General features: G+C 36.0%; 1 protein-coding gene and 1 non-coding gene across 2 annotated transcripts; one reads left to right on the forward strand and one right to left on the reverse strand.

The window, feature by feature from the left end:
* Positions 1–10,622: 10,622 nt before the first annotated feature.
* On the reverse strand, positions 10,623–10,729 carry LOC145580568 (small nucleolar RNA R71). Its single transcript, XR_014099585.1, has one exon. It is a non-coding gene; the product is annotated as a small nucleolar RNA R71 (small nucleolar RNA).
* Positions 10,730–11,363: 634 nt separating this feature from the next.
* Positions 11,364–21,740, forward strand: LOC145578161 (uncharacterized). Its single transcript, XM_081635534.1, has 2 exons — positions 11,364–11,688; positions 20,956–21,740. Exons 1-2 carry the CDS (start codon positions 11,364–11,366, stop codon positions 21,738–21,740), a joined length of 1,110 nt encoding a protein of 369 aa, XP_081491660.1.
* The last annotated feature ends 2,082 nt before the right edge of the window (positions 21,741–23,822 follow it).

Consider the following 23,822-nt stretch of genomic DNA (forward strand, 5'->3'; position numbering starts at 1 on the left):
TTAAATGAGGTTCAACAAGTATATAAGTAAAGATAAACAACGACAAAGCTAATAAAAAGGATAATCGACGCTTATACACACACACACACACAAGCTCTGAATTTCACACACACACACACACACACACATACACAAGCATTTTGAATTTCAGCTCTGATTTCAAATCTGATTTTCAGTTCTGAACTTCAGATCTGAATTCAGTTCTGAAATTCAGCTTTAAATTTGGTTCTGAAATTCAGCTCTGAATTTGATTCTGAAATTCAGCTCTAAATTCGGTTCTGGATTTCAGCTTTGATTTCAGTTCTGGATTTCAACTCTAATTTCAAATCTGATTTTCACTTCTGAACTTTAGATCTGAAATTCAGCTCTGAATTCAGTTCTGGATTCAATCTAGATTTCAGCTCTGATTTCACAAACTAGAAAATGAACGGCAAAAGTGTGAAGAGCACATTAAGGAGGACAAGTTTGTGGCACTCTTAGTATTTGCTTAACCAATTTTCTTTTTCATATACATTCACCTGTTTTTTGCTTCGAACTAAATTTTCAAAACTCCAATTTCAACTTGGTTTATTCGAGAAAATACTTTGAAGCTGGTTAAGAAAGTTTGAGATATCATGTTTGATGAACCGTTTAGACTTCAGAACATCAAATAATATTAATTTATCTCAAGAAAACTAGAATACCTAGCAAATTGACCACATCTATCTAGCGAGTGGAAGTCAGAGTCATAATGGAAAATGCTTGTTAAAATTTAAACAAGACAACCCAATAACCACCCTACTGAACATGACTTTGGCTTACAAAGTTTTCTCCTCTCTGGGAAATAATACTGGAGACTGATAACAAGTAAAAGGCAGATGACTTAGAAGAATTTAGCAATTTGTAGATGCTTCACTAGGTAGGGTGAATTCATCATGGACATTAATCCTAGCGGCTGATAACTTCAGGATCCTTATGCCTCAGGTAATAGTCAAATGTGAAATCTACTCCTTTCTTGTGATTTGTAATCCAAGATAATATAACCATCAATATGAGCCATGCAATTATAAGACTTTTGGTCCACAATAATGTTTACAACCATAGGGAAAAGCAAGCAAATGTCTATAAAATGACACAGCTCAAACCAGCTTCTAATGAATAAGTAGAACCATCAATATGAGCCATGCAATTATAAGAGTTTTGGTCTACAATAACATTTACAACCATAGAGCAAAACAAGCAAATGTCTATAAAAGGACACAGCTCAAACCAGCTTCTAATGAATGTGTAAAACTATCAATATGAGCCATGCAATTATAAGAGTTTTGGTCTACAATAACATTTACAACCATAGAGCAAAACAAGCAAATGTCTATAAAAGGACACAGCTCAAACCAGCTTCTAATGAATGTGCAGGAAATTATAATGCGGAAAACAAAAATTACCAATGAACAAAGATATCATGTTTCTTAAGCAAGTTTGAGATTTCTCATGGTTCATAAAGATATCATGTCTCATTATGACTTTAGCACAAAGCCACAAAGATTTCAGAAAACCAAGATTCAATCTAGTTCTAGGTCAGTCTATTTTTCATCAGCTTAATAAAGCAATTACTCAACTCAATACGTACCATACAAAGATATAATTCATCAAATGTAAATAGGGACTCTAGCATCTAAACACAACACATCACTAGTACTTTGTTATAAAGAGAAATGCGACTTTGTTACCTGGTGGTTTGCCAAGTCTAAGACTTCAGATGTTTTCTTTAGAAGAATTGGAGATCTATTCCCTTGACGAACTGCACCTACAATCTCAGAAAACTGTCCAACAAGTGCTTTAAGAAGAAAATTATTGTGTCCGACTTGTTCTTTTAGCTTTTCATTTTCATTTTCTTGAGATAATGTGTTATTTTTTTTTGTGCAAAGCAGTCACTTCTTCTTTAACACCATCCATTACAATAGTCCTTCTTTGAACTTTTCCATACCCTTCCTTCCTTAACACACCACGCACCCCGTAAATGTCCCTTTTTAAACCCCTAGTCCGTAACCCACGGGACGATCGGGAATCTCATCGCGATATATTAGGATGTTAGTTAATCTTCGAGCTCTTGTTCAGACATCTTAGGGTGCATCATCCTCAGCTCTTCAACCTTAGCTTTAACATCATCCTATACCAACATTTAGGAGTAATGTAAGACCATAAATAACACAAAATCACACCACAAAATCTGCACAAAATCATACCATAAATCTGTCACAAAACCATACCACAAAATCTTGAGTGACTGTGTTAGAAAGAAAGCTTCCGTCTTTACCAGTATGGGTTTTAATCCACAGCGCTAACAAGCTCATTTTCTGTCCATGTTCATCTTCCTATAAATAATAACGCAAAACAAGCATTAAAGATATATACAACAATATATACCACATATAACCTGGCTTTGCTCTTACTAACATCCTAAGTAAATATAAAATGACATATATATTCCATACATAATCAGCTTGTTGGTTTGCAAAACTTTTAGAGCCAGATCTATGAAACTGATTTTGAGAAGCTCGTGCTTTTTTACCGCATGCTGACATAGTCTGCACTCACATTTTCAATTTTTTAGTTAGAGATTAACTAATATTAATAGAGTAAACAGTAAGCTAAATATTATCCTTACTTTCCCGTAATCCGAATCCCAATATTTCACCAACTTAACCCAGTTACTACTGGTAATTCCATGTGGCACATGACTAAAAATCTTATCCAATTTCTTCTCTAATGGCTTGTAATAAATCTGTTTCAAAGAGTATTTGAACTATCTCCAACATTTATTGGCACGCTTGAGAGCTTGGTTGTCATATTCCGCACCACGAGGAATCACAAAGCGATCCTTCAGTAAAGTAAAATAATTAGATAAAAATATAAATCAGTAAGTAATCTATTAGAAGTAAGAGACCGGCTAAGTATGTGTGTTTAGGCAATGAAAGGGGGTGTCTTAGGGACGAATATACTTACTCTTATGTCTGTAATTATCTTCCCTTTGAAATGCTTGTCGATTGCATGCCAATCTTTTTCCCAACTGGACAATGTGACTCCATCTTATCAATCATACTAATGAATTTAACCAAAATATGTCCACCTTTCCTAATTGGCTGGCATAAATCATTGAATTCGACATAGTACTGTAGGCCGTTATTACTCCATACTCCAATTGACAGAATAATACCAGTTACCAATGTAGTATTACCCTTGGAATCTAAATAAAATAACAAAATTAAGTTAAAAGAAATAATCAGTTTAAAAATGTATGAAACAGTGAGGATTAGCAAGCAAATTCAATGGCAAGCAGCAAGTAATATTATCAGTTATACAGAAGCTTAAATGGATAGGCAGTCCAAATTATTTCAGGATGGGCAGCTTGCATAATTAAAGATATGCTGGAAACCAGCACACTCCAAACTATTTTCCACTCATGAACTCAAATTGTATATCTTGCATGAGAATATGATGGTCGTGACTTTTCATATTAATAAGTTTCTGCTGCTTTAGATTCACACATCTTTGGAAATTAGATCCATATCCATCAGGAACTTTCATATTTATCAAGACTTTCAAACATCGTTCTTTCTCCTCATTAGACATGGTGTATGCAGCCGGGGGGATGTAACCTTGAGGGTTGATCCATAAATGAGGCTTTATATTCAACTTCTTTAAGGCTTCTCTGCCACTCTCATCATCTCTACTATTATCTATATCTAAAAGAGTTCCTAATAAAATATCGGACACATTATTTTCGATGTGCATAACATCTAAATTATGTCTAAGAGGATTATGCTCCCAATACTCTAATTCAAAAAATGTACTTTTATTTTTCCACAGAACATCATCACCATCGGGATCGCAATCATCATCAAGTTCATTGGCAGCTTTTCTCCCTCATTTTTTAGGAACTTTTTTTTACTTCCCATATACATACTTTTCCCCTTCTTGTTGCTTCAAAACTTCGGCTCCGCTGGTATGAATCAGAGCAATACCATATCCTTCTTTCCCATCAAATAAATTAGCTTGTGAACGATATGGGTGATCGATAGGCAGCCATTTTCGATACCCAGGGTAGATAATTTTGCCACCAAATCTATCTGAATACGCAGAATGCGTGCAAGAAGGATAAGATTTGTAGCCTTTTGTACTCCAACCTGAGAGCATGGCATACGCCGGAAAGTCATTAATAGTAGAGTGTAGGGATGCTCGCATTTTGAAGTTGCTTCCACTATAAGAATCAAAAGCATCAACACCTTCCCACAACAATTTCAATTCATGGATTAGTGGTTGCAAGTACACATCAATATCCATACCGGGACCAAATTTACCAGGAATAATTATAGAAAGAATAAAGGATGATGATTTCATGCAAAGCCATGGTGGTAAATTATAGGGAATAAGGACCACCGGCCATGTGCTATAATTTGTATTCATAAGACGATATAGATTAAAACCGTCACTTGCTAGGCCCAATCTAACACTGCGAGGATCAACAGTAAACTCTGAATATTTTTCATCAAAATTTTTCCAAGCCTCGCCATCAGCAGGGTGTCGTAGAATCTTGTCTTCCTTGAGATTAAAGTGCCATCTCATGTCCTCTGCAATTTTAGATGACATGTAAAGCCTCTTTAATCTAGGGATAAGGGGAAAGTACCGCATTACTTTAGCTGCCTCGCATTTCTTATATGCTTCTTTTCCTTTCTCATTTACATCACCCTCCTTTCCTTTCACACTTTTCCACCTTGATGTATGGCATACATGACACTCACTTTTATTCGCAAATTCGCCCCAATATAACATGCAGTCATGTGGACATGCATGGATTTTCTCATATCCTAAACCCAAATCATTTATTATCTTCATGCCTTCATAATAAGACGATGGAAAATCCTTAATAATGGGAAATGCGTCAATTAGAAGTTCAAGAAATTTATTAAATAAATCAGCAGACTAATGGAACATACACTTTAGGTGAAACAAGTGCAATAGAAATGATAGTTTTGAAAAAGTAGTACACCCCTCATACAGGCCTTTTTTAGAAGCTTCCATGAGATGTTTATACTTTGCCTGTTCTTCATTTGAGAAAGTTGATTGATACTCATCATCTACCTCGCGATTTATGGTAAACCCCTCATCCATGTCATATGAATTGTCATCTTCATTAATTGGTTCACTTAATGATGGATCTTGAGGTTTGTCCGTTGGTTGTGTATTAACTCTAAAAGATGCTTTTAGTAACCCGTCCATATCATCTCGACCTACTTCCTTTGCTAGATCGTTACTTAGATCATGGGTCTTACTCCCTTCATCTTTACAATGAAATATCCAATTTCTATAGTTTTTATAAAAACCATAATATAAAATATGCCCTCCTACTTCTACAAAATTCGCTTTATTTAACTTGCACTTATTACATGGGCATTTAGTTTCCCATGAATTTGGTAAAAGAGTCTCTTTAGCAAGTTTCAAGAATTTCATGCAACCTTTATAATAACCAGGATCACCTCTTGGTAAATCAATCCAACTAGTATCCATGTCTACAAAGAACTATATAGTTAATTATAAACAATGACATTATAAAAAATCATTTTACAAGCATCCATAAAATAAATAAATAAATAAATAAATAAACTACAAAAATCAGATTAATGCATCTAGGTAGTCTATATAACATTCCTTTTTATCATGGCATTTAATAAGGACTTAAACAAAGCAAATAAATTTAGAAAACACATAAGATCATCCATTATGCAAGTAATTTGCTTTGCTCAACAATTCATGAACAGGATATCTAAGTATTATAGTATGTCAAAAGGGACTTTTAAAGAGTATCTAAGAAAAAGTACCTTATTTTGCCGTAAAAATACACTAAGAGTAGACAACCCGTGGGAATCAAGCTATTAAACAAGGCTAGAAAAATAGATAAGGTTGTGTTAGTAAACATTAAAATTTTAAAGGATGCAAAGTCTTTGAATATGAATGCACATACACATATGCATGTCATATGGAAAGCTTTTAAAAGTGCATTATACAATATTAGCGAGCTAATATCTAAGGTAGAGTGTACCTTCTTTGCTGCAAAAGTACAGTATGAGCAGAAATCGTGCAAATCCAGCTCCTGAACAACGCTGGAAAAACAGAAAATGTAGTGTTAGTAAACTTTGACAGTTTAAAGGAAGCAAAGTCTGAGTTAAAACTAATAAAAGATGCAAGAAAACAGGTTGATCTGAGGAAGCAACAACGTAACGCAACATGAGTATATAGTATACAAAAGCGCATGACTTTATATGATATTCTAGGAGTCAGTTTGCTGTCAACCATCACATTTCAAATACTACCATAACTACTAATTGATCATAAAAGTGGTAAAACATAATAAATACAACACTACCATGTTTTTTTCGTCAATAGATTACAAGAGTACATGATATTGGGTGCTGATAAACTAATGCATATGATATGCATAGAGATGCATCACAGAATTTACAAGCAAACAGTTAAAAAAGGAATAAGCAAGAGAATTGAGGGAAGTTGGACTGCTTCTTGATTAATAAATATGATCACTTTCTTAGCAGCCTCTTAATTCTTGTATTCCAGTAGTTCTTTATCTCATTATCTATATGCCCAAGCAACTGGAAGGAAGTAAATAAGCATTAACATGTTGGAAGCTAAGACAAATATAGGGCAACTAGGATATGGGGAAATAGAGGAATCGGAGAATAAGGTAAAAAGAAACGGAAAAATATAAAAAAGAAGAATTGCTGAATATATGTGATGAAATTCTAGCAGAAGACATCACATGATATGCATGAACAGCTAGAAATGAGCTACAGACAGGACACATGATGCAATTAAAGTACTATTTAAAACTAAATAAAAATTACAAGCAAGATAAACAGGAAGTTGAAAGTGCACAGAAAAATTAACCCAACCACATTTCACTCTGCGAAAAATGAGATATTATTCCCACTAGAGAACTGAGTCCAACAGATGACATAGCAACATCAGAGCAATTTAGCCAGATACTAAATTTTACCTATATCACACAAAAGGCCTTACAAGGAACCGTCATATTTTTCCTTTAATGCAATAAAAAACTTACATACCAGGCTAATAAGAAACAAGTTAAGACTCTGAGTTCTGTTTTCAAAGGTAATAGCCTAATGCAACCATATTTTTCCTTTGATGCAATCAGAAACTTACATATCATATGTTAATAAATATGATAACTTCTTAACTTTGAAACGAACTTGAAGAAAGCTACAACAGGGTAACAATGTATAAACACTACACAACTTGTACAGCATAAACACAAGAGTGAAGAAGTGGAGGTAATTCCATTTACTTGTAATGTAGAGAAATTTCACAGATAAATAGATGTAATAGAAGACATCAGCCTATGACTCAATACTTGAACTCCCCTAGTTCAAATCAACTACCCATGTCAAAATATTCTACACGACTACACGCATGACATGTCATTTTGGGCTATAAACATGCAAATACTTTTATACGACAGCCAATTTTTGACACTATGACTTGTTAAACACTTGTGGCATGCAAATTTTGATAAAACATAGGCTTCCGAAATCAATTTGATGATAAGAGTACAATTAAGTCATCAATATACCTTCTTTGGGTTCAGCAGGTAGTCGTACAATGTATCTTCTCCCCACAAAACGACCATATTCTTGTTAGCAGAAGAGTAAGAATATCCTGCAGCTATGCCTAACTACCTCCCGAAAAGACCATTTAGATTTGGACCTATAATGTCATAAATCTGAATCAGAATAGCTACAATACTGAGGCAACCAATATATTCAACCACATTTATTTCATAACACCAATGACGGAAGAAGCATAAATCAGACAATTAAGTACCAGAATGTACTCCTTATTTTAGTAGTAAGGTGACTAAGGTCCAATCGACATTTCAAATAAATGTCAGACATAACACGACATTACCAAGAAACATAACAAGGTCACTAATCACAGAAAAGAATTTAGTAAAAGATACATGACCACTATAGTAGACATCTTACATGATCATGATTTACCACAACATTGACAGAAACTTGAAGACCATAATACAATACAACAAAGGTTATATAATGTGTAACTAAATATCACATGTAAGTACCATGATGTTTGTAGAAGAAATTATAGACAAAACTAAAAGCACAAATAAAACCCTCCAATGAAACAACTTACAAATACAAGTTCACTGAAGCATCATCGTACTTGAATATGATAAGAGCAACAAATCATTGCTCAAGTCCATAGTAAAAATCGTCTAACTGAGCTAAAAACCTAAGTAAATTAAAAATATGAAACCCCCTCGAAAACCATACACATATAACTTAAGCCACATATACCCTTGGATAACCAAGTTATAATCTAGAAAAAAAACACTGATGAAGTCGGGGGATTTGTATTGTGGCAAAAGAATCGACCTGTGGTGTTTATAATTTGTGGTGTCTAGCTGCAAAGTCTTCTCAGGAAGCAATGGAAAGGTTTCATGGAGGCAATCATCAAATCAACCTTCTGTTACAACTGGCTTTCCCAGACCCTTGCGTCAGTTTCTACAAGTAATTTAGTTTATTTATTCTTGAGTCCTGAGTGAAAATTAGAGTGCATATATTACAATAATTCTAGCGTACTCCATTACTGGAAAAGAACTGATAATATGATATTATACACGATTTATATGTGATATTTGGTCATGTTTTATTGTGTTTTCTTCATTCTCCTAATCTTTTTGAGCTATTATTTTTCCTATTTGATATTGTTCTTCTCGGTTTGTTTGTTTTTGTTTTTATAGGAATAGGGCTCGATTTACGGGAAATTTATTTTAATCGCGAGATATTTCTTTATATGGAGCGTTTCTATCACCAATGGAGCATCAATGGAGCATTTTGGCAGCCTACTCCACAGCTTGGTTGTGGTGTGCAATCTGTTGGACACAACCTGGCTGTGGGCGTCTATATTGGAGCAAGGGAGAGGTGAAGACAGCCCGCTCCATAGCCTGGTTGTGGCGGTTTTCTTCGTGCCACAACCCACCGGTGGCAGCTCGTCTTGGTGGCGTTTGAGAGTCCTATTTAGATAAAAATATCTAGTTTTATGCTAGGATATAAATAGGTTTTAGATAGTCTTTTATTTATCACTTTAATTTTTTATATATTATTTTAGACTTCTTTTTGGGTATTACGTTCTTCCATATATTATTTTCTAGGGTTTTGCTTTCAAGATTCAAGATTTCATAATTAATTCCAAGTACTGAATTCTTCTCTCAATTCTTTTATTTTATTATTGTTAATTTGTTTTCTTTATTGATTATCATTATTGTTTTCATTAATATGTGTGAGTAGTTTCCCTATTCTAAGATCTAGCGGAACCCGAATATGATTAATGCTTGATTTAATTCTTTAAATTCTCTAATGATAATTGCAATTGATATGCTTAATTGATTGTGCTCATGCCAATAATAGATTAGGGATAATTGGTATTGTTATTAATCCATTGTTTTAATCGCAACAGGAGTTGGGTTTTGACGGGTTTGAATAAATCAATTAAGGGTTTGAAGTTCATCACGGGAGTAGTTGAATGGATGATTAGGAAGTCAGGGTAACGTGCTCAAGGTCTTTAATTTACATGATTCCACGGAAGTAGGCTTGATTGTGATTAGGGAAGCCATTGATAACTCGGGAGAGACCATTGGTACTATTCAGGGATTACTTTTCCTCTTTAATTAATTGAAGTATATGTTAGGGGTAGAACTACTATTGCATTACTTGTATTCGTGGTAATGCTTGATCTTTGATGTCTTTAGTATTTGATTATCATTTTATTTAGTTTAATCATCGTTCTTGATATTTAGTTATTAATTCTCAATTATTTGATTTGGTTACTTGCTTAGTAGTTACTTGAGTCTAATTAATTAGTTGAACCAGATTCTCTTGGGATCCGACCCTTGCTTGCCCATCTACATAGTAGTGGTCTAGTTAGGTTTATTTTTGTTAGGTACGCGACACGCTTATCAAATTTTGGCGCCGTTGCCGGGGACTAACAGTTTTATACTAGTTATTTGTGATTCGTTTTTACTAAGCTTTATTTGTTGCTTCGGCTATTGTCTCTTGTGTTTTTGATTTCTTTGCTTTTAGTTCTTTGTTGCATGCAAACTTGACGTTCAGGGTCAGACGATTTAATTCCACTTGATTCTGAAATTGAAGCAACTACAAGGAGACGAGGAGGTAGAAGAAGTAGGAGAAATCAAAACCATTACCGGACTCCTCTCTAGCATTGTCAGACCACCCGTTACTGCTCAGAACATTGAATTGAAACCACAGTTCATTCAATTCATCTATAATGGTTCGTTTGCAGGCACACCTCATGATTGTCAAGTTAGTCACATTGATAGTTTCTTAGAGAAGTGCTATACTATGAAGCTAAATGGTATTACAGATGATGCTATTAGACTTCGCCTTTTTCCTTTCTCATTACGGGATAGGGCGAAAGAATGGTTGAGAGATGAAGGTATTGGCTCTTTTGATATATGGGACAAACTGGTGAAAGCTTTTCTAGTCAAGTTCTTGGGACAGGAAAACACTGCAAGGTTGATAAACGAGTTATCTACTTTCAGGCAGTCAGATGATGAGTCTTTATATGAAGCATGAAGGAGGTTCAAGCGATTGCAAAGACAATGTCCTCACCATGGTATTCCTGAGTGGATGTTAATCCAAACCTTTTACAATGGCTTAACTCATGAGTTCCGAATTTATATTGATGCTGCATCAGGGGGCTCTCTCTTGACTAAGAACCCAACTGAGGCAAAGGAGTTAATTGAGAAGATGGCGGCCAATGATAATTATCATCCTGGGGGTCGAAATAGTGTAAAGAATGGAGGAAAATTTGAAGTTGATGCTCTAATTCTTTTGACTAGTTTTATGCAGGCATTGACAAGCAAGTTTGATAAGTTCCAAGCGGCATATTCTGGCTCATCTGCTGAAACTTGTCAAATGTGTAATGTACAAGGTCACATTGCACTTGATTGTCCACAAAATTCACATGAGCTGTCGATCGAGGAAGCCAATGCATTCTACACTTCGAATCCCAAAAGGCCATATGATCCTCATTCAAACACATATAATGACGGTTGGAAACATCATCCAAATTTCTCTTACAAGGATACCCAAGCTCAACAAAATCCACCTCCACCACCACCTCGAAACAACAATTATAATGCACCACTTGGTTTCCAAGCAAGACCACCTCTAGTCTAACAACCTATGCAACCACCTCTAGTCCAACAACCTATTCAACCACCTCCATAAAAATCCAACCTTGAGTTGATGATGGAGAACTTCGTTACCACAACGAACAACAACATCCAACAACTACAAGCTCAGAACAAGCTCATGGAAAATCAAATAAGTCAACTTGCTCATCAAGTTGGCCAATCTTTAAAGACTCCGGGCGCCTTTCCGGGTCAAACAGAGCAACCACCAAAGGGGCATATGAATGCTGTGACTTTGAGGAGTGGAAAGCAGTTGGAAGATCCTCCCATGAAGGAGCCATCAAAGGAGGTTGTTGAAAAGGTAGTCATAGATGAGAAGGTGGTCGATGGTAGCGCGATTGAGGAAGAGCCAAAGGCATCAACTCCACCACCACTTGTTCCATGTGTGCCACAAGTGAAAGGAATAGTGTCCTTCAAACAAGTGTATTATTCCGATAGGGGGTTCGAAATTATTAAAAAGCTAATTATTCAGTGAGGTCAAGTGATCGGAATGCCTAGGTGGAGGCCGCTTCCGATCAGTAATATTAATGTATAATTTAATATTACAGCTTAATCTTGACTGAACCCTTTGGGTCACACCCAAGCAGCTAACGAGCCGAAGCGACGAATTAATTCGGAAGTAATTAATGAGTCGACCGAGTAATTAATATTTAGATGTCGGATATTCGAGCTTCGAGCGTCGAAACCGAGCGTCGGAATCAAATCTCAAATGTCGAGCCAAAATTAAGGATTTGGCGAGACGGGAAAATGCTTCAAGTAACAAGTAAAACCCTAGCCACGCGAAAGGCTAGGGAAGCGCGCCAAATAGGAATTGGAATTTCAGTGAGCGTGCCACGTTGGCAGCGCACCATGGTGGCAGCGACATGTGGCAAAAGGGGGCCGTGGACCTGGGTGATGGGTCATGGACACGGGCCAAAAGAAAGTGTCCCAACCGAACCCAACTTGGGGCTCAAGGTTGGGTGACACATGGTTAGCTCACAATGCATGTGAGTTGCCTTGGGGACCAAGTGAGAAAGTGGTTTATTTAACTAAGGGTTGAATTCATCAATCTTTCCATGTGGGATCTTTTTTATGAAAAGTCCCACATTGAAAGATGAGTGGAATTCACAAGGAAGCTTTCCTTATAAATAGCCAAGGCATGGCTTGGGATTGTTCACTTGAGTAAGTGTTGAAAAAGGCATCACTATTTGTGAAAACCTTTGAACTCAAGAGTTGAAAAAGGCATCACCATTGTGAAAACCTTTGAACTCAATTACTCGGGTTTAGGTTGGGCCTTTCTAACTCCAAGGCATTGGACCCTTGTCGGTGTTCGAGTTGTGGGTGGACTTCCATTGGAGGTCGTCGTATTTTCGAGGCTAGCTTTCGAAGTAAGAGCCCCTTGAGGTCGGGCGAAGCACGCGTCAAAGGTATAATTATTATCTTAATCTTGTCATTAAGTTAATTATGTTTTATGGTTTTATTTATTGCGAGTGCGGTCTTGGTTTTGGGTTTGTTTCCGCGGTGAGTCGAACTTACCAAACCGTTACAGCGGTATCGGAGCCTAGCTCGTTTATTTAAAATCATATTATTTTTCAAGGTGTTTTTATGGCTAAATTTTTGGCTTAATTTTTCTGGTTTTAAGTTGCTGATTAGATTAGTAGCTCGATTTATTAATTTTAATCCCGTATTAGAGCTGACTTTAGCTCCCAAACCCAGATTTCGACCCAAAAATAGTGAATTTTGGGTGGAAAAGGCGTTATGGAAATGGTTTTACCCTTTTAAACCTCTGTTTTTAGCCAAAAAACAATCAGAAATGCACTTTTTGAGGGATTTTTCGTTGTGACGAAATTTTTTAAGTATTTCTAACATTGAAAATTAATTGCATATTTATGGTGGTTATGTAATTGGTTCAATCCTTATTTTATATGCAATTTTAAACCTCTTTAGGCATGATTACTTGGTAGTGATTTGTGTTTGAAAGCTTGGTTTTATTTTTTCACATAATTGCAAAATAATTGCATTAAGTGTGAAATCCTTGTTCTTTGAGGCTTCTAAGTACTAAAGATTCAATCTTTAATTATGTTAAGTGATTGAAACTTTGAGTTACTAAATTCCATGAATTTTTATTGAACTTTGTTGATTTAATCATTTTTAAGTTGATTGGAATCATAAAATTTGAAACTTGTGATAGAAATTTGTTTATCTTCATATTGGAAGATATACTTTTTCAAGGATTCACAAGTACTAAAGTTGGAATTTTTATTGAACTTGTGTTCAGTTTTCCAACTACCTTTTATTTTGTCAAAATCTCAAGATTAATTTAAATTAATTAAATTAATAGTGAGTAATTACCCTCTTATTTTGGTTGCACCAAGTTTAACCAATTTTTTTAAAGAATGGTTCTTGGAATAATTTATGGTTTTATGCACTTAGATGAATTTATTTAAGTTGGACTTGTTATATTTTCATTTTTCCTTAAGATTAATTGATTCTAAAATTAATTTATAATTGATTAAGAATGTCACACAAAATCGGGAATTTTTCCCGAGGCATGAGCACCAAATCGAGGCCTAAGAGCCCCAAGCATGCTCTCGGCCAGCTGGGCTGCTCACGCAACCCACATGGGGCTGTCGAGGCTGCTGGGTGCCTCGAAGAGATGCGCATGTGTGCGGTGAGCTGCTGTGCGGCACCATGGCAGCCGCCTTATGGCTGGTCGTGGGTAAGCCGAGCGTGGGGCTTGCATTGAGCGTTTATGTGTGCGTAGCTTGGTACATAATTAAGGGTAATATGTGTAGACATTGCTTGTAAACCAATGTGGTGCAATGAGATCGTGCGAGTTGTGTGCGGGTTGTGAGCACTCCAAGTCTTAGTGCTAGGAACTTGGATATTTTGGACTACGTAATTTTTGCTTATTTTTCCATTTTAATTATTTTATTAATTTAATTTGGTTTTAATTATTTAAATAATTTTGGAGGCTAGGCCTCGGGTTTTGAGTGACATTTGCAAAAATTCTATTTTTGCAAATAATTGGGTTTTATCGGCTTAATTAATTGGATTAATTAAGTTGGATGCGGAATTTAGTGGGAGCTTAAAATATTAATTGCGCTTATTTACATAATCGGTTAAAACAACTTTGACTAGTTTTAATTAGGCGTGTTAATTGGATTAACCACCTAGATTAGTTACTAGTTATCGCGTGTTTATGCATTGTTACTTGTTTTATCGTTGTAAAATGCATGGGCCATTCACAAATAGTGAATGGATGAATGGAATGTATATTCTCTCACAGGTTTTATAAAATGGCAACTAGTGGGGCCCGATTAGGATAGAAAATACGGATTGCGATCCATGATTTATTTTTGTAAATCTAAATACGGTCTGCGTACCGTTGAGTATTCTTGTACCTTAATATTTAGATTAGTCCTAATCGTAGATACTAGTAGTTGCATAATTTTGGTCAAGTTTTGAAGACGGAGATTCTTGAAAGACAAAGCCATGAAGTTGCAAAAGAAGACCTTTTGAAGACTTGAAGAATTCAAGGGGTCATGCTAGTTGCCAATATGCATCAAATGCTTATGCTTTACATATTTATGATCATTTATATATGAATTATATGTTAGATGCATGTTTAGGATTTCGAATGTTGTGATGATTAATTAAGTTCACTTAAATCAACCAACAAAGAAACCCTAGGTCCCTAAAATATTGAGTGAAATTGCCATTCCAAAACAACACTTATCGACCTATTAAGAGTAGTGATTGGCTACGCCAAAGCGAGGCATCACTATTATTCCCTAGGATACGTAAGGTATGTGGATGGGTTTGCCAAAGAAAGACATCACATACAAGTTGGTTTTGGTTGTACTTAACGATATGAGTGATGAAGTCCTAACATGTCATGGCAAAGTGAATAAGTTGTTGAGAGAGCATTAGATGCGACGATTTATTCAACCAAGAGTGGCTTGGAGCCATTAGCAAAGAGTTGCTTACCTTAGGAGATTAAGTGTTAAGACAAGCCAAAGCATGCTTAACCACTCTTTGTTTCTTTGGATCTTGAAATCGACTTATTCTCGCCAAATGGGGACAAATTTAATGTGTGGATAAGACGTTTACTAAGATTGAAAATTTGTATGAACACCTCTTAATTTTCAAACTTATTATGTTATTTATGGTTATACTTTGCACTTATATTTGTAGAATTCCAAATCAAACTATATTGTTTTCCATGATTGGTAAAGGAAATCTTTGAGAATGGTTCTCAAAGAAAGGTAAAGCATTTCTAAAATACAATTCTCATAAATGACTTTTATAACAAAGTTCGAAAGGACGGTTGGACATCATGTGTTCATAATACTAGGTAGTTTTGATAAACATGAAGTATTGAGTTTGAAACTCAAAATTGTCAATGCTTGACAACCAACATATCTTTTCACTTTATACCCTGGTGAGTACGACTCATTGATGTATTAATTCAAGTACAAATTAAAGGAAAAGATGGAACTTTGTTATACGGCGCATTAGATGCTTAATTATGCCTGACAAAGTATAAAAGTCAAAGACTCTTAAAGAAATGATTCTGAAAGATTATGAGATAAAGTATGATAAGAATTATAGGAATCGAGGAACAAAGAAAAGGAATGAGATTCCATTTTACTAAAGAATTCATGTTATTGTAGTTAACTTAGCAACTCATTATCTTCACAAGTATCAGATACTGCTTGAGTGTTCCACTATTGAAAGTGACCTCAAACCATTGAAGATAAGCTAAGCTATTAACTTATAAGCTTAGAATGAAGCGAGGAGAGCTACATCAGTTGTAAGGTCACATGCTTTGTTTAATGACCTTTTGAGCTAAGGCTGGAACGAATAATGGTTATTATTATGTTCCATAATCAGCAATTGATCCGTTTACACACGGAAAAACTCACATTCAAAGCAATGAGCAATAGTTGTAAATTTATTTGAATGGCATGGTTGTCTAAACCATGAGTTAAGAATGCTTGATTATAAACAAACATTTTCTTAACATGATAAACTGGTAAAAGCTCAAAGTCATGGGCATGATTTGCGTTCCGAACATCTTTAGCAATGTCACATCGACAAGAACGTACTCAAGGCTCTATTAGATAGGCTCTTGATAGTTGATCGATTCGGAATCGTTCTAAGACAAGCAAGTCTTACTTGTTGAAACCGACAAAGTAAAGAGCTATTGTTCTTAATATAAACAATTGACTCCGAAAGCTAAAGAGGATTCAATTACTTCAAATGTTTCACGAGGAATTTGAAAGAATATGGCTATATTCACCAAATGTGAACAAACTTGACCTTGAATAGTTCAAGAGTTCAATGAAGTACAGAATCCATGTGGCAAGATATCAAAACATCTAGATTAGATCGAGCGATGTTTGCTTGAGCAAAGCGTGACCATCATAAAGTTATGAAATTGAAATTTTCATAAATAACTCCACAAAGAACATAGTGTGTCTTCACGGAGACCTCGATGCCATTTAAAATGACTCGAACAATGATGGATCACATCCCTTCCTATAAAGTTCTTAAGATTTGCACAAAGGAATAATGTTACACTAAACAAAATGTCGGAGCTAAGAAAGGACACCATATTCAGTTATGGATAGAATTAACTTCTAAATTTCGTTTCAAGTATATGTCTAAAACTCTTAGCCACAGTTGGAGTTCACTGGCTTAGTGGGAGCTAAGTGACTCAGTGGGAGCTCACCGGCTTAGCAAGAGCTAGGTGGTTCAGTGGGAGCTTAATTGCTCATTAAAGGCTAAGATAGCTCAAGTGGGAGCTAACTGTTTGTTTCACAACGAACTATTACCCAAAGACAATATACATGTCTCTTTGTAAGTTTTCAAGAGAGACTACGGGCACTACCTCCACAACCTAAATGAGAACATAATGTTTGTTGCTCTAAGTGGTGTCTTTCTGGAAAGTAACACATTTCCAAAATGACAAGTGGGAGGAAAATGAACTCGATAACCATCGAGATTAGCAACAAACTAGAACTGAGAATCTCGAAAGACCTTAAAAGGGCTTTGTAAGAATACTTGATCAAGAACACTCAAAAGGACTTTATAAGTGCCTTAAAAGAGAATTCATTACTTACAAAACTTTTGAAAAGTTGGAGTAAGATCAAGATAATCAAAGGGCTTTGGAAGCGCCTTGAAACTCAGTGTTTGATGCAATAACCCCGTATAGGTATAAAATTCACCAGAGGCTTGGATTGAATCCTATAAATTTTATATTAAGTTAGAAATAAACCTAAGACTTATAAGCATACTATTTACTATTAGATAGTAAGGGAATAATGTCTTGTAAAATAGCTACGACAAATCCAAATTTCGAATAATGGTTAGAGGCCATAAAAATCCGAAATAGACTCCATGTTTGAAAATCATGTTTAAAACTTGATTAATTTGCATGAAGGGTGAAAGACCCATCAATAGCAAATAAGTTTTCAAGGAGAAAACTATCAAATGTGGAAATGTATATGCATACATAGCTAGATTGGTTGAAAAGGATATAATTAAATTCACGGAGTTGATTTTAATAAAAACATATTCATCAATCGGAATGCTAAAGTCTCTTCGTGATTGTTCTAGCAAAATTGCACATATGAAATATGGAAAAATAGATACCAAAACCGCCTTCCTAAAAATAGGATTTTGGAAGTGACTATAAAATAGTCTAAGGGTTTTGAAAATCTAAATAAATGCTAGATTTGAAAGCAAGCTCAAGGAATCCATTATGGGATTAAAGGAAGCATTGCATAAAGGAATTGAAACGTGTTTTCTCATAAAGTTAATAATAAGATTGACTTATGACGAAACATAGAAATTCTGATGAATAAGAAGTTTAGTGGCACCAAGAGTAAATCTTGTAAGGTCTAATAAGAAATTTACGTACTCTGTTGTAAATTAACTATCAAATGCTAAATGCTTAGATTTGAAAGTATTTTCGACAATGGACCAAGAAAAAGACGACACTTAGTACATATTGGGTATTAAGATATATTGTATAGACTTAATAAAATGTTTGAACGTGTAAAGGAATTTACCGTGTTAAACATGAATTGAAGGACTTCGAAAGACTTTCGACCCGTATGTATAAAACTAAGTAAATTTTTGAACTAAGTATGAGCTAGGCTAAATACTAAGTCAAACAAGAAAGACTTTAGTAGAGACTTTCAACCATATCACATAGCAAACAATTTAAGCAGGACTCAGTGAAACTAAATGAGCTAAAATGTCACATGGATGGAATAAGATTGAGAATTACTCTGCAACTTAATCCATCATGTACGCTGTGATATGGAATCGTCGCACGACTTACTTGCTTAGAGCATGTGAAGTATGTATGTTGTACCAATTAACCTGAATCTATGTAATAGATCGTTAGATTATGGCCAAAACATCCAAAGTACTTGGATAAGTAATAGGATGAGTTCTTGACTTGTGGAAACAAATACAATTTGAGAATTGATGTTGCAAGCACAAGCCTTAACAAGGATTAGATCCTTAACAAGGAAGCCGTTTATAAGCACGAGCTAACAATGAGTCGTGGCTTGAGAATGGTAACATGGATGTACATCCATGTGTAATGTGCAGGAATTTAAAGTAAATTTCCATGATCACAAGTGATTAGGGTATCCCAAATCATTGTGAGTCATTTGGAGTAAAACCCAAGCAAAGCATCATTAGGAAGTCTACTAAAATATATGTTGAGAATATTGTTGCCTTAATGGCAAAAATAAAGAAGATATTCTATGGAAAGTTCGTTGTTGAACGTTAATGATTGTAGGTTGTCAAGTTGAAGATCTCAATCATGTAAATGAGTGGGAGCCATCACTTGGACAATAAATCCTAAATCACATATAATCCATGGCACTCTCAAATTTTATCATCTTATTATGAAAGTTATCAGTAATGAAGATGCTAAGATTAGCAAAGTAATTATAAGTAAACCTATGCAATAAGTGAACGACAACATTCACAATTGCATGAAAGAAATCAAGAATATTAGATATGGGTGTGATTTCTATAGATGTTTTATAAAGAGTGATACTCTTAAAACATTCGGAAAAACCATTTATCATAAGATGAACCATTCAGGTTTTGGAGTAATTTAAATTTCATGCAATTTTTTATCACTCCGTTGACTATTTAATTGTGGTTTAGAATTAAATAATGAGTCCATTCGATTCTTGGAATATTCAAAATAGGGTATCAAGACCAGTCTTGGTAAGGAAACACCTATTAAGTGAACATTGAATATTATAATCGAAAATTATCACTAATCGAGGTCATTTAAGCGATGGACGATTAATGACCATTTGAGATTAGTGTGTAATTTAATTTATAGCACCGTTTCTTGTGCTACAAGGACAGGATCGTCATAAATCATTTGCACAGGTATTGGTTTAGAACCATACTGGATCGACCTATGAGAATACTTTAAGAGATTAAAAATCGTCATAAGTATACTTCTCATTATTGCTATCGGAACCTTTTTCCTCAACCATGAGTATTGTGAGCTTTCTTGTTTGAGTACTAGTCATCTTTGATGATTGTCAAACGTCTGCCGTAATAGGGGATTATAACGGCAACACTCGGGCGGCTAGGTCCTCTCAGTAAGAGAAGCTACATTACAAGACTGGAAATGTCCCCCTATTATTAAAAATAGGGAAGATGTCTTTGTAGTTTACAAGGCCTCTCGAAGAGCGAGATTGTAAAATGCATGGCCGTGCTCGGATGGATTTTAGAAATCATCTGTTTATTGACAATCGGACTCGGAATCGAGAAACACTTTTGGACGTAATAAGGATGACAAATAAATCTTACCTTATAGTTCATGAAGAGGCATTAAGCGACATAGGAAAAGGGCTATACACTAAAAGCTCACTTGTCAGGAAGGACAAGTGGGAGATTGAAAGGAATAATGTCCTTCGAACAAGTGTATTATTCCGATAGGAGGTTTGGAATTATTAGAAAGCTAATTATTCAGTCAGCTCAAGTGATTGGAATGCCTAGGTGGAGGCTGCTTCCGATCAGTAATATTAATGTATAATTAATATTAAAGCTTAATCTTGACTGAACCCTTCGGGTCACACCCTTCGAGTGGAATTCACAAGGAAGCTTTCCTTATAAATAGCCAAGGCATGGCTTGGGGTTGTTCACTTGAGTAAGAGTTGAAAAAGGCATCACTATTTGTGAAAACCTTTGAACTCAAGAGTTGAAAAAGGCATCACCATTGTGAAAACCTTTGAACTCAATTACTCGGGTTTAGGTCGGGCCTTGCTAACTCCAAGGCATTGGACCCTTGTCGGTGTTCGAGTTGTGGGTGGACTTCCGTTGGAGCTCATTGTATTTTCGAGGCTAGCTTTCGAAGTAAGAGCCCCTTGAGGGCGGGCGAAGCACGCGTCAAAGGTATAATTATTATCTTAATCTTGTCATTAAGTTAATTACGTTTTATGGTTTTATTTATTACGAGTGCGGTCTTGGTTTTGAGTTTGTTTCCGCGGTGAGTCGGACTCACCAAACCCCAACAACAAGTTCCTTTCCCGCAAAGGTTGGCTCAAGCTAAGTTAGAAAAAAGTATGAAAAATTTCTTGATATTTTGAAAAAGCTTCACATCAACATTCCATTCTTAGATGCAATATCCGAGATGCCATCTTATGCAAAAATTTTAAAGGATATGCTCTCTAACAAGAAGAAGTTAGAGGAGAATTCTACAGTTGCGTTGAATGCAGAGTGTAGTGCAATTTTGCAAAATACACTTCCTAAGAAACTAGGCGATCCAGGTAGCTACTCCATTCCTGTGAAGCTTGGGGATGTACAGATTAACAAGGCTCTATGTGATCTTGGTGCAAGCGTGAGTCTCATGCCGCTCTCTATTTGCAATAAACTTCAAATGGGTGAACTAAAGCCCACGCGCATGTCTCTACAACTTGCAGATAGGTCGGTTAAATTTCCCTTGGGTATACTTGAAGATGTTCCTCTTCGTGTGGGAAAATTCTTTATCCCATGTGACTTTGTTGTGATGGAGATGGAAGAGGATGCACATGTCCCCATTATTCTTGGTAGACCATTCTTAGCCACTACAGGTGCAATCATTGATATGAAGAATGGTAAAATCACTTTTGACGTGGGCAACGAGAAAATGGAATATTCACTCTTGAATGCTATGGGAACTCCTTCCATGGGAGAGACTATTTGTCAAGTGGATGTCCTTGATGACTTAGAACGTGAGCAACTTCCTTTGACTAAAACAGATGATGCACTTGAAACGGTGTTGGTGGGGAGTGCTAATGAGGAACATTGGGAAACAAGGGAGTACACACGGCTACTTGAAGAAGGAAAATCCAATCCAACCGCCGCTCTAGTGAAGGAAGTCCTTAGTGCGTCGAGTGTTGGGGAGAGTACTACGCCTCCCTAGGTAGATTTGAAACCCCTTCCCTCTACTCTTAAATATGCATATCTTGGTCCTAATAATACATATCCTGTTATTGTTAATGCTGAGCTTAATGACACGAAATTAGAGCAACTACTCATTGTTTTGAGAAAATATAAAAGTGTTATTGGGTACACCATTGATGATATTAAGGGTATTAATCCTTCATTTTGTATGCATAAGATAATTCTTGAGGACGATCATACCTCTTCCATAGAACCTTAAAGATGACTTAATCCAAATATGATGGAGGTAGTTAAAAAAGAGGTTCTTAAATTGCTTGCTGCAGGAATAATCTACCCCATCTCAGATAGTAAGTGGGTTAGTCTTGTACAAGTAGTTCCAAAAAAGGGGGGTATGACCGTTGTCAAGAATGACAAGGGTGAGCCAATTGCTACTAGAACTATTACAGGTTGGCGAATGTGCATTGATTATAGGAGGTTGAATAAGGCCACCCGAAAGGACCATTTTCCCCTCCCCTTTATTGTTCAGATGCTTAAACATTTGGCTAAGCATTCCTTTTTCTACTACTTGGACGGATATTCTGGTTTCTTTCAAATTCTCATTCGTCCATGTGATCAGGAAAAGACTACTTTCACATGCCCCTATGGCACCTTCGCCTATCGAAGAATGCCATTTGGCTTATGTAATGCTCCAGCCACGTTCCAACGTTGTATGATGGCAATTTTCTCAAGTCTCATTGAAAATTCAATGGAAGTCTTTATGGGTGACTTTTCTGCCTATGGAACATCTTTTGATGTATGCCTTGAAAATTTGGAAAAGGTGCTCCATAGATGTAAGGAAGTCAATTTAATTTTGAATTGGGAAAAATGCCATTTTATGGTACAACAAGGAGTTGTCCTAGGCCATGTGGTATCACATAAGGGTATTGAGGTCGATAAAGCAAAAATAGAGGTAATTGAGCGACTACCCCCTCCTAATTCTGTAAAAGGAGTTAGGAGTTTTCTTGGTCATGCAGGATTTTATAGACGATTTATTAAGGATTTTTCGAAAATCGCTCGACCTCTAACTGAGCTTTTGGCCAAGGATACTCCATTTGTATTTAGTGATGCTTGTCTTGAAGCTTTTAAAAGGTTGAAGGAAGCTTTGATCTCCACCCCTGTTATGCAACCCCCAGATTGGACCCTACCATTTGAGATTATGTGTGATGCCAATGACTATGCGGTCGGAGCCGTCTTGGGGCAACGAAAGGATAGAAAACTTCATGTTATTTATTACTCTAGTAAAACTCTTGATGCTGCTCAAATGAATTATGCCACAACTGAAAAAGAGATGCTAGCAGTAATTTATCCAATAGACAAGTTTCACCTCTATCTTGTTGGTTCGAAGGTGATAATTCACACAGATCACGCTGCATTGAAATATTTGATGACTAAAAGCCATGCCAAGCCGTGTTGGATTCGATGGGTCCTTCAATTGCAAGATTATGACATCGAGATAAGGGACACGAAAGGGACTGAGAATGTCGTCGTATACCATCTTTCTCGCATCCTCCTCGACAAGGGGGATGAGGATGACCTTCCCATTGATGATTCTTTCCCTGATGAACATTTATTAGCATTTTCTCAAATTGAATCACCATGGTATGCTGATTTAGCTAATTTTTTGTCCATAGGTACATTATCTCATGGTTACTCATCTCAACAAAAGAAGAAATTCTTTTACGAGGTAAGGAGGCATTTTTGGGAGGATCCATTCTTATACAAACTATGTGCGGATGCAATGATTAGACGATATGTCCCAGAAAGTGAGGTAAGCAATATTATTTCACATTGTCATGACTTACCGTGTGGTGGACATGCAGGTCCTACGAAGACGGCCGCGAAAATATTGCAATGCGGTTTATATTGGCCAACCTTATTCAAGGACGTGTATTCATATGTCAAGGCCTGTGATCGTTGTCAACGGACCGGTAATATATCAAGGAAGCACGAGATGCCACTTAATAACATACTTGAGGTCAAGTTATTTGACGTGTGGGGGATAGATTTCATGGGACCATTCCCTTCTTCCTATGGAAATCGGTATATTCTAGTAGACGTTGAC

This window comes from Chenopodium album, chromosome 14, assembly GCF_948465745.1.
Source record: "Chenopodium album chromosome 14, dcCheAlbu1.1, whole genome shotgun sequence".
Taxonomy (NCBI): Eukaryota; Viridiplantae; Streptophyta; class Magnoliopsida; order Caryophyllales; family Amaranthaceae; genus Chenopodium; species Chenopodium album.